At 30.5% G+C, this 12,500-nt stretch overlaps 1 protein-coding gene across 1 annotated transcript in view; it reads left to right on the top strand.

Annotated features, from left to right (window-relative positions):
- Positions 1–12,500, top strand: part of LOC145294152 (WD repeat-containing protein 64-like) — a 124,088-nt gene that overhangs the window by 92,083 nt on the left and 19,505 nt on the right. The window contains exon 29 of the mRNA XM_080141262.1: positions 9,016–9,130. Within this exon, the coding sequence (XP_079997388.1) occupies positions 9,016–9,130 (115 nt within the window). The remainder of the gene's footprint in view (positions 1–9,015; positions 9,131–12,500) is intronic.

Below are 12,500 nucleotides of genomic sequence, written 5' to 3'. Positions count from 1 at the left end.
GTATATATATATATATATATATATATATATATATATATATATATACATACATATATATATATATATATATATATATATATATATATATATCTTGATTGAGATTGTCGGACTGACCTCCTCATCTTGGTTGTTATTGTCACAACGTTTTGGCCGTTTTGCCCTCCGGCCTTCGTCAGGTGTTTTGTATCGAACTGACGAAGTCCGGAGGGCAAAACGGCCGAAACGTTGTGACAATAACAACCAAGATGAGGAGGTCAGTCCGACAATCTCAATCAATGAAAACACCTCATCTCAAAAATACAGACAACTACTATATATATATATATATATATATATATATATATATATATATATATATATATATATATATATATATATATATATATATATATATTGGCTGAAAGGAAGGAATCAGTCCACAATCTTTTTTTTTTTTTTTTTGAGCGAATGCTTACATTTACTTCCTTTACTGTTTTAAGCACGTTTCGCAATCTGTAACGAAAAATACTGTCGCTGATTATTAGATCGCTGTACAAAAACGACCAACTATTAATCAGAAATAAAACAGATGCAGTGGTTCAAAACAAAACAAAAGGGAAGAAAGTTGATAAAGAAAGATGAGAACAACGGCAAAACAAAATCACGAAAAATTCACTTTAAAACATATACAGCTTAAAAAATATTTTTTATAAGCTCAGGAATATATATATATATATATATATATATATATATATATATATATATATATATATAGCGCAAATGCGATAATATGACTTGCTATTGTTGAATACTCTCTCTCTCTCTCTCTCTCTTTCTGAATATTTTTTGTGTGAATGCCCGCTGACATGGCATTTATACGTACCTATTTCCCTTCATTGCTTATGTTAATTGCCGATGGCTTAGAGGATAGATATTAGCCTACTAAACCAAGGGTTGCCTTGAGACTGGGTTCGATTTTCTAGATCAGTAGTAATTATTACTTCCTACACTGATGATTACATAAGCATGAAACAGTAGTATTTGTAGGTATAAAAGTAATTTCAAATATTTATTTGAAAAATATTAAATGAATAGAGAGATAGATTGTGTGTATATATATATATATATATATATATATATATATATATATATATATATATATATATAATATATATATATGAATTCAATCTCCGCCTTTTCTCCTGAAGATACTTCTGCTTTCTTTTGTAGATCTATTTCTCTCCATGTCACTTTGAAAAACTAAAATTGGAAATGTTAATTAATTTTTTAACTATTTACATCTATAAAACCAAACGTGCATTCTATATACTATATCAAATGTTACATTAGTAAAAAAAAAAAATATGACAACGTCCAGTCTGTTATTCAAATGATTTCACATGTTAAAAATTTCAATGTTAATGCTGACCTGATTGTCTGCATTTTTCTTAACACTATGTCTGGTCACGTGAGATTACGCAAAGGGATGCGAATTTAGTCTTTTCGTTTTGCTTTTCGTGTCACTCGATAAAATACTAAAGACGCAAACATGACAACCATGAAAAAAATAGATGTGGTTTATGTTTCTTTGTTTCATATTTATTGTTTGGATGCAGTGTAACGCCCCTTATTTTTCAGAAGAGTTCAGGGATGTTTTAATTTTCTTTTATAAGAATATTCTCTGTGAAACGAGGGTTGAAGAAGAGAAAATTAAGTTTAACAAACGTAATTATAAGATGTAACTTACTTGGGGGAATACGAAATAAAAAGAAATTAAATATAAAATGTTTTCATATAATTTGGATTATTCGGACTACTTTTCTCATCTTTAGTATTGTTTGTACAACGTTTTATGCGATGTAGCTTTCAACCTTTTGCAAGTGGATCTTGTTGAACTCGGAAATCTTTCTGTCAAACTCGGAAGGATCTTGACATGAATTTTGAAAGAAACAAGTCAGGAAGCTAAAGTCTTTTCCCTCTAGGCTACAATCAAAGTATAGTATCTGTTCTGGCCCCAGTCGATGAAGAGCAGGGGTCGTTCTAGACTGAAGTAAATGTTTTGGTCCCAACCCAGAGTGTCTTTTCATAGGAACCGGATTTTCCCCACATTAAACATAAATTGATACGGCTAAAAAAAAATTTTTTTTTTTTTTTTGCAGTATATATGACAAACGCGCGTATACTAGACTACCCTCTCCCTCCCAAAAAAGAAGATAATGCCCGGGAGAATTGTTTCATGATAACATTAAAATATAATAATAGCAAAGTTTGGACTCCAGACAATCAGCACAAGACAAAATTTAAATTCGATTTACTAGAAAAGAACTTCAGCTTATGTCTTAAAATGCGATTTTTTTCTTCTGTCAAGCTTAACTGTGAAGAATATCTTTTAGTCTGCCATGCTATAATTTGAAATATAATTTTCTTTGGCCTATAAAGATTAAACCTGAAATCGCATTTTCTACCAGTATTAGTTTGTACAATTTTCTACAAATTTTAGTTTTACAATGAATTAATTTTAATTTTCTACCAATTTTAGTTCGTAAAATTTTCTACCAATTTTCTCCCAATTTTAGTTTGTACAATTTTCTCCCAATTTTATTTTGTATACTTTTCTACCAATTTTAGTTTGTACACTTTTCTACCAATTTTAGTTTGTACAATTTTCTACCAATTTTAGTTTGTACTACTTTCTCCAATTTTAGTTTGTATAATTTTCTACCAATTTTAGTTTGTAAAATTGTCTACCAATCTTATTTTGTAAAATTTTCTACCAATTTTAGTTTGTACAAGGGTAGTTCCAAAAGTAAAGCCTCTTATTTTTAACTGAAGCAGGTGAAGAACTACGAAAACGGGAGTGGTACTCTTAAGGCGAATAGCCTTTTATGCTCCTGAATTTATTTTTATACATAATTACGACTATTTCCAATGCATTTTACCAGGAATCCAATGACACATATCTGCTTCTTATACACGTTCATGACAAAGGTTGGTTTTTAAAGTCTCATACTGTCAATATCTTAAGCATAGCGATGAAACTTTCAGGTCATAAATGCATAAGTTCGTTCATTATAACAATACAATTTGCAATCCCTCTTTGATCCATTCGGGTGGGAAAATAAGAGTTATTACTTTTGTAACGCCCCTTGTAATATCATTTTTTTTTATCAGGTATGATTAAATTTAAAATAAAAGTTTATTTTATCAAAATTAAGTCTCAAATAGAATTTTTTTGTCTGTCAGTCTTAAATCAAAAATATCTCAGTCTTCAAATTGTGTTTGAATTATCATTTTCTTTGCTCATCCATACTTAAACAAATTTGAACTATAATGTTGTTTGATCTGGCAATGTTTCGAACAGAATTTTCAGTGCTTATGCGAAATACCCCCTGTGAAAAAAAAATATAGAAAAATCTTTTTGCTGTACTATCCGTGACGGAAAGAAAATATCGAACGCAAAAAAAAAATCACGTTAATTTATTGTTTTATTTTTATAAAGAAAATCATTTTTAAGCGAGTTTGTATTTTACCAATGCCTCCTCCTCATTTTTCTCTCTTAAATCTCGCAAATTTTCATTGTTTGGAATTCTCTCTCTTATTTCTTTAGATTCTTGCTTATCCCCTCGCCATCTTGGAATCATCCAGAAGAAATAAGGCAAATAACTCCCAATAATTCAAATTTACGAGACATTTAAAAAAAGAAACAAATGTTCTTAAAAATAATTTTCTTTATAAAAATAAAACGAGTTGATCAATTTACGTGATTTTTAGTGTGCGATATTTTTTCCATCATGCGTGCGTACATCGTACAGATTTTTTAGTATTTTATCCTTATTTTAGAGGTATGAATCCGAACAAACGTCACATTTTCTTTGGTCTACAAACTTTAAATTTCACTCTTTTTATGCTTAAGTTTGCTTAAGTTTAGAATCGTATTTCCATTATTAAACGCATAAATTGCATGCACGTAGTTTACTAATACTCGTTCTTATGGATTTGAAGTTGAACATTTTTTTAAATTTTAATAGTTCAACTTTTTTAATTTAAGGTTAACTAGGTGCTATTTTGTGAACTTCAAACTATTGTATTTAGGTCGCCATTTTGAATCTCGAAAAGTGCAAAACTTGTAATGTGGATTACCTCTATTTTTGTGTTAGTGTTATTTCTTTTCATGTGTTAATTTGACATGAGCAACGGTTTTCATATGATGATGTTGAACTTGATTACAATGTTTATGCTATTTGTTGGGGGAATGATGACGCGAAGGCGGCCGAGTGGTAGAGTTATAATTTGAAAACAGCTAATTATTAAGCAGGAAAACTGAAGGCATTAAAATGCTTGATAAGAATTGAATAAGTCGGCGTTAGCTTTCTATTCACTATAAACAATTGAAGTAAAACAGGCGTTACAATTTTAACAGGCGGTTTTATTTCTAAAGAAAATGCCGATAACCTTTGACATTTCAATTGGTAATGAAAAAATGTCTCTCAGTCTCTTTTTTATGTTCGTGTTTTATTTTTTATTTATTTATTTATATTTTTTCGCTTTCAATATGTTTCTTTTTTGTAAACAATCTAAAGTTATTTACTTAGCTCCAATCTCTGGTTCTTTTCTGTAATATAAAATATGCATGGCAAGAACTCGTCTACCTATAACTCTCGCAAAGGATTTTCCTTTTTTCTTTTCATTCATTCAGTCATTTCGTACGAATCAAATCATTTTGCTGTTGGCATTGGTTTTCCAGATATAATTCTTTCTAGAAAGACACCGGGTACTTACAAGAACGACCACGTTTGAAGGTTGCCAACATCCTTTGTGAAAGTGTTTTGTTGAACAAACTGAGTTCGAACTTGCACACCTAGGTTGTTAATTTGCGTCGTTAACCATTGAGTAACCATCACCTCTCTCTTTCCGACTTCCTAAACGAAATGCAATTTCCATGAACAGAGTTTCTTGACAGGAACTTCCAATCCGTGGGAGACATTAATATGAGACTGCGTTTAACTGTTCAGATTACTACTACCTTGTCGAATGATGTAACAAATCAAATGTGAACACGAATGTAAGAAAGGCATATATAAGTTGACTCGTGTGCGCAATGCAGGCACGAAATTCCAATTTAATTGTTTTTTTTCACTTGTGTTCACTCCAAGGAAAGCACATTGCAACTGAAACGTAAGAAGCTATTGTGAATTAGAGAGCAGACTCATAAAAGCATCCTAAGTGGGGAGTTTTGCAATAAGATATTTGTTCACATTACATTTAATTGCCCGCATGTTAGTATAGCCAGGGAAGAGAATTGCAAGAGCTAATAGTCCGAAGAAAGAAGCTATGAAAGTAGAAAGCTTTCCAACATTTGAAGATCTTTACAGTGAAGGAGTGAGATGTTGCTGATTGTCGAGTTGAACCAGAGTATTGCCGTTGCAATTGTAGACAAACGAAACATTTTCGTCAAAGCACATTCCATTGAAGAACTTTGGTGACGAGACAGGATCTAGGGCTTAGTAGACACTGTGGAACCTATTAGATTTTCCTTTATACGACTATGTCTATGACAGATATATGTCGTTGGTTCATCAGCCCATATGTGGCAACAATAGTCTATGTATGAGCAAATGATGGTCTTGTAGATATATAGGATATTAATAAGTGTGAGAGGTTTTCTGTCTCAATAGCGGTGGCTCACCTTTTTGCAACAGACTCTGCAGTATATTTTGTACATTCGTTCCAATTTATATTACATGTGAATGTAAGGCCGAGGAGTTTGAATGAAGTAGAGTGCTATTTCCAATACTAATCGGTGGTTAAAAAGGTTGAAGGAAAGGCGGTTTGTCTTAGTAGCATTAAATGTAACCATCTATTGTCGGCCCTAATCCACTACAGATTGAAGTGTTCTCTTGTCAATAAAACTATGTTTTTATTTGGATTATTTTCTCATTTATTTGATATCTGGTTATCCTACTACGAACTGCCTTGTCAAAGCTTATGAGGTTTTTCAACCTTACGTGTTCAGTCATAGCTGAGGAGGAAAGGGAGAGATTCATACCTTCCCGAAGAATGTCATTATGAAAGTGATTTTGTGATACCAAAAGAACTTGAACATAAAGTGTCGAACCCATGTTTCACGCCCGTAGCCATTACATAAACTTAACCTGTTTTGGTTGTGATAAATTGTATATCATTTATATCTATATATAAAAATTTCACTTTTTTTGTGTGCTATAGATCTCGATATGTTAAGAGTTAGAACATTAAAATAAGTTCAAATAAAGTTTATTTCTCTTTTAAAAGAATCGCATGACACATGAATTCCTCCAGTTACACCTGGAGCCACTAGATGCGATTACCGATTAAGTCAATAAAATAACTGAAATAAATTAGAGCATAAGGAAACGAACTGATATAAATAGAAATTTTGTCCGTCTGTCAGTCAATCCACCAGTCACAATTTATTTAAACGTAATAAATAACTTGCGGAAGTTTGTTTCATTTCAAAATGTCAAAGAGCTTAGCTCATTTTGTAAATATAATATACTACATTAATAGTAAATAATAAATTCCCAACAAATAAAGTGGTTATCATGGCAAGAAATATAAACTGAAACTTTAAGATATTCAGTCTGACGTTTTACCAACTGACCTACTTGGGTGTTATTATAAATAGAGCTTAAAATATTACCTTCACACAATAATAATACCTTTTGAATGACGTCATGTTTAATTTACTAGTTTTTTTCATAATAGATTTTTTTCGTTTTGTAAAGAAAGATCCAATGAAAAATGCCATATCAATAAATAATGTATTTAAAAAAGTTTTCAAATGTAAATAATCATTTTTATTGATATTATTGAGATTTCAAATAATTAACTAAAAACCAAATCATCCAGTATATTTTTTTAAAATCCATTTGATGTTTTGTAGCTACAAGTTTTTTTGGTTTTTTTTTTCAGTTAAAAACTGAACACATTCAAAGTTTTTTTTTTTTCAAATAATTAACTAAAAACCAAATCATCCATAATATTTTTTTAAAATCCATTTGATGTTTTGTAGCTGCAAGTTTTTGGGGGGTTTTTCAGTTAACAACTGAACACATTCAAAGTTTTTTTTTTTTTCAAATAATTAACTAAAAACCAAATCATCCAGTATATTTTTAAAAATCCATTTGATGTTTCGTAGCTGCAAGTTTTTTGGGGGGTTTTCAGTTAAAAACTGAACACATTCAAAGTTTTTTTTTTTTTTCAAATAATTAACTAAAAACCAAATCATCCAGTATATTTTTAAAAATCCATTTGATGTTTTGTAGCTGCAAGTTTTTTGGGGTTTTTTCAGTTAAAAACTGAACACATTCAAAGTTTTTTTTTTCAAATAATTAACTAAAAACCAAATCATCCAGTATATTTTTAAAAATCCATTTGATGTTTTGTAGCTGCAAGTTTTTGGGGGTTTTTCAGTTAAAAACTGAACACATTCAAAGTTTTTTTTTCAAATAATTAACTAAAAACCAAATCATCCAGTATATTTTTTAAATCCATTTGATGTTTTGTAGCTGCAAGTTTTTTTTTTTGGGGGGGGGGAGGTTCAGTTAAAAACTTTGAATGTGTTCAGTTTTTATTAAGTAATACGTAACTCGCGCATGGATTTATTTAAAAAAATAATAAAGCTACAAACACGTTAAAGTTTGGTTTAATTTTTTCGTTAAATGAAAATAACAAATCAACTGCTACTGTTGAAATTAAATCTAAAACAACTAATATAATTTTTTTCGTGTATAATTTTATTTTGTTAAAGATTTTTTATTACTTCATTTCATATTGTCGAAGATATTTTTCACATTTCTTTCGAAGCAAAATATTGTAGACATGACTATATTCAATATTATTTCCGACTCAACTTATAACGACCCACCTTATAGCAACGCTACGCTATGAGGTCCAGTGCCTCGTAAGCCACAATCTAATACGAAACATGTTTTTATCAATTCAGTTAGAAATCATAACAGCACAATTAAATCATGCCTCGTATTTTCCACTCTTACAACGACCTAAAATTTCTGATTGCTAACAATTCAAAGAAATAAAAAAAATCATCGAATTTGAAGAAAGAACTGCTGCCTTCCATTTTGACTATCGTGTGGGGCAGCATTCTAAGCTAATGATATTTGGGACACCTCGGCAAAGAACTCCATTTTATTGATGCTGCCTTCCATTTTGACTATTGTGTGGGGCAGCATTCTAAGCTAATGATATTTGGGACACCTCGGCACCTCAGTTCATTGTAAATCTTAAGTCATTCTCTACCTATGAAGTTCACTCCCGAGACTTCCAACAAACACAGGAAGTTGAGCTGACATCTGGGTAAACTGAGCTGGCCCAACATGAACCCTATTCCCTGTAGTATATGGTACGACGAATATATACTAAGCCCCCTTCCTTTCAAAATGAGACCTACTACTTTGGAGAAAGTGGTTATGAATCAACAGATACAACGAAATATCGCGTGACAATAATTACATAGAAAGAAAACCATTATTTATATGCATATCTCCCCTTAAAGGGAGGTCTAGTAGCTCAGAGTCACAACCAATTAAAATGCACGAATATTCAAAACATACGGTCCTTACTAGTTGCTTCGTAATTCGTTCATATCCCAAAAATAAGGACCAAAGCGAGGCAATAATTTTTTATTCACTTTATTGTCATTTCACACCACTGAGCAGTGAGATTAGGGAGACAGAGAGAGGTTGATAATTACTGCTTAATCTTGTTTTATTTTTAAAACATTGCTTACTCGTGTGTGTGTGTGTGTGTGTGTGTGTGTGTGTGTGTGCGTGCGTGCGTGCTTTCAAATGAACTTACGAGCAATCTCGCTTTCTCTCTTTGTAATATCTGACGTCACATCCATTTCTATCACACAGGAGGTCGAGCTGACATCCAAGTATACTAAACTGCCCTCCGACTGAACCGTATTTCCTGTTATTTTCAACTAACAAAATGATAATTGCCCAATATTTCACAATATTTGTTGATATTTTCCAGGTGGAACCGAACTGATGAATGCCGCACTTTTCTGGTTGAAGAAAATCAAATACGAAAAACGGAAGAAAATAAGAAAACGACAGAGAAGTTTTTTGCTGCACTTATAAAACCACGGGTAACAAAAATCAATCAGTTTTCGTTTTTGCCATCCCTCATTATCGATCTCTCTTCTAGACAAATAGATGTGAAAATTGGGTTGATGATTATAAATCAAATTCAATACAAGTCTGATATATTTTGATTAAAGCGTTGTGCCGATATCATGACCTCTCAAACGTGCACTGTTACATAATTACGATCTATTTTCTTAGTATATAGTTCAGCAAGAACACATTGTGATACGTAGTGTCATAAGGACATTTTACACGAAGGTGGCTGTTTCTCATTCTGTCTAAGCTATTTTCCTGCGAAATATAAATAGTTTTGTTTTCGACGTCACCAAGACAAGTTTTAAATATCTCTTCTAACTCCTCGCAATAGCTTTGCTAGCTGAGAGGGAACTTATAAACTCAATTTGATTTCTATAGTACATGCATGTCGCCTGAAAAAATAATTTGTCTTTCTGTTTTCGTAAGTCTTTCCGGGCCATGTTTTCTGTTGTTGAAACTGTTGAATAAAATGAAGGAGTTTGTGCTCTTGTTAAAACTTGGTGACTCTTTTCTTCATGTTAAGTCAGTAAATAAAGTAAAACGACTCGACTAAAAAAGGGCGATCTCAAGCAAGCTTTTATATCTAGTCTCCAAACATTTAAAATACACCAAAAGAAACAAAAAGTTGTGAAATATTTATTTTGTTTTCATGTTCACCCAAACAAGGCATATCGTCAGTTGGACATGATGGGTAAAAATATGGTTCGTTGAAAAATTATTTTGCCAATTAATCAATTAATCTCTGTAATCAATTTGCTTTCACAAATTCACACTTGTACTTATTTCATTTCATGGACCATAAAACACTGTTTCGGGGATTTAGATACAATACAAGATATTAAATAATGATTCCCCAACAGTGTTGATTAAACAGCACCTTCCTTTAAAAAAAAAAGTAACAAAAATGGTGATTGGATCAAATTTTTTTCTCTTGATCAATTAGGCTAAGCTATTGATATTATTAAAAAATATATTCTTACCTGTGTCATTCGCCCTTGTATCCTCAACTGAAAGTGGTTCACAAAACTGCTGTATTTTATAGCATTCCAATGAATTCATTATCCTACTAATCACATCCAATTTCAGGTATTGATATGTTTTATATATTTACATTTTTATTTACTTATAATATCGTTATATATATATATATATATATATATATATATATATATATATATATATACGTGTGTGTGCATGTGTTTAGAGAAAATATGCTTCATAAATGATATTACATCCTTTGTGTATAAAACTTTTTAGTTTAAAAGCTCTGTTTTTTGTTAAATATAACAACAGAGATGATACAAATGAAAAAACAATATAGCTACATTCCAAATTTCTAAGGTTGTATTTATCTCAATATTCGATTTTTGAACATAACTAAACTTCCGCACATTTTACATATCTTGTTCATTATGTAGAAATATGTGATACTGATTCTCTGTAAATGTTCCGATATTATACGATTATGCCCATTTCTTCTGAAATCAAATTTCTTCATTTTCTGAATAGTATACAAAAGAAAAAATTCAATATTGACATATAAATAATTGTTTTTTTGCGTAACTAAACAGGTCTGTAAAATGTGCGGAAATTTTGATATGTTAAAAAACTGAACGGTAAGACAATTAAAAACTTTAACTTGATATGTAACAATAGTGTTATTCATTTATATATATATATATATATATATATATATATATATGTATATATGTGTGTGTGTGTGTGTGTGTGTGTGTGTGTGTGTGTGTGTGTGTGTGTGTGTGCGTATTATGTTGGATTGGTGTAAAAATAATGTCATTTTTTGACGTTCAACTATAAATAAAATATTAATTTTGCACCAACCTTATATATATATGCATACTAGCAGGCTATATATATATATATATATATATATATATATATATATATATATATATATATATATAACACTTTAATTCCTTCAGCTATAATCAAAACCGAAACCAAGACTTATGAAAAATTCTTAATGAAATTGTTTTTTAAAAATTAAATGACTTAAGTGCCATCTACTATAATTGAAACCGAAATCAAAACTTATGAAGAATTCTTGGTAAATTTATTTATGTCAAGAAATGGAAGTACCTAACAATTAAGCGATCCGATGTAAGCCTGACACAGAAAATAACACACACGCTATCGTATTAATATATGGATGAATGTTTAAAAGAATATGCAAATTAAATCTTTTGCTAGTGAATGCAATTCCACGAATGATATAGATGGTTTTATTTTTATATTTTGTAAAGCAGATTTAAAGTGTATCATGAGTCGATTTAGATAGTTTCGCAAGGTTTCAACTCCCTTAAAGACCATATATTATTAAGGATAGTACGGCTATCACTAGTAACAAGGTAGACTCGAATGCTTCTTTATTGTTAGTAAGGATTTTTTTATGTAGATGGTCTGTATAAACTAGGGTTTTCGTTTGCATTATATTATTAAGTTTTAATACATATACTGCGTGTTCCTTTTTCTCCATTTATAAATGATTAATATATATATATATATATATATATATATATATAGTAAGTTATAAAAATATATATAGCAATTAAGCTACACAAAATATTCCGCGTTTCATTTACGCTAGGATTCGTCAGGCTTATGCAAAGAGTTGTGGTTGTCTCGCGTTTTTATATACGCACATTCTATTGAGTTTTTTGTTAGCCAATCAGATTTCTAGTTTCCACCTTTCCCTTCCTAATCAGCCAATGGGCAAGCACTTACAGGAAATAGGCCCAGCTGACCTTGGGTTCACGCCTTCCTTTGCATGTGCTTTTTTAGCGGGAAGCGTAAATATCTAGTGAATTGACCTATTTTAAACCTAGGTGTAGTTAAATGTGTATTTTTTTCAATTTTTATTATTATATTACTTTATATATATATATATATATATATATATATATATATATATATATGTGCGTATATATATATATATATATATATATATATATATATATATATGATAATTTAGGTATATGTCTGTTTATTTTATTTATTTATTTTATATTGTTATTGTTAATCTTAAAATTATTTTGTATCGCTAACCTAGAGTAAAGTTTATCCTCTGTACACAGTTGTTCGCTATTTCTCTCTTACAATTTAATAGATGTTAGGGGTTCCTTAAAGTATAGAATAGACAATTTTTCATGAAGGCATAATCTGCATGGATCGGCTAGGTCTCTACATGTGGTTTCTTGTCTTACTATTTTCCATTCGATTACCGGCGGGCGTTCGCTTTCTTTGAGTTCCCAGTATTTGTTTGCTCATTTATTTGATAAAGGTATGGTTGGTTTTTATGTATTGCGCCACACGTGA

The sequence above is a fragment of the Euprymna scolopes genome, chromosome 15 (genome assembly GCF_053919585.1).
Source record: "Euprymna scolopes isolate OS-2025 chromosome 15, ASM5391958v1, whole genome shotgun sequence".
NCBI lineage: Eukaryota > Metazoa > Mollusca > Cephalopoda > Sepiida > Sepiolidae > Euprymna > Euprymna scolopes.
This window is presented reverse-complemented; position numbering and strand designations above follow the sequence as displayed.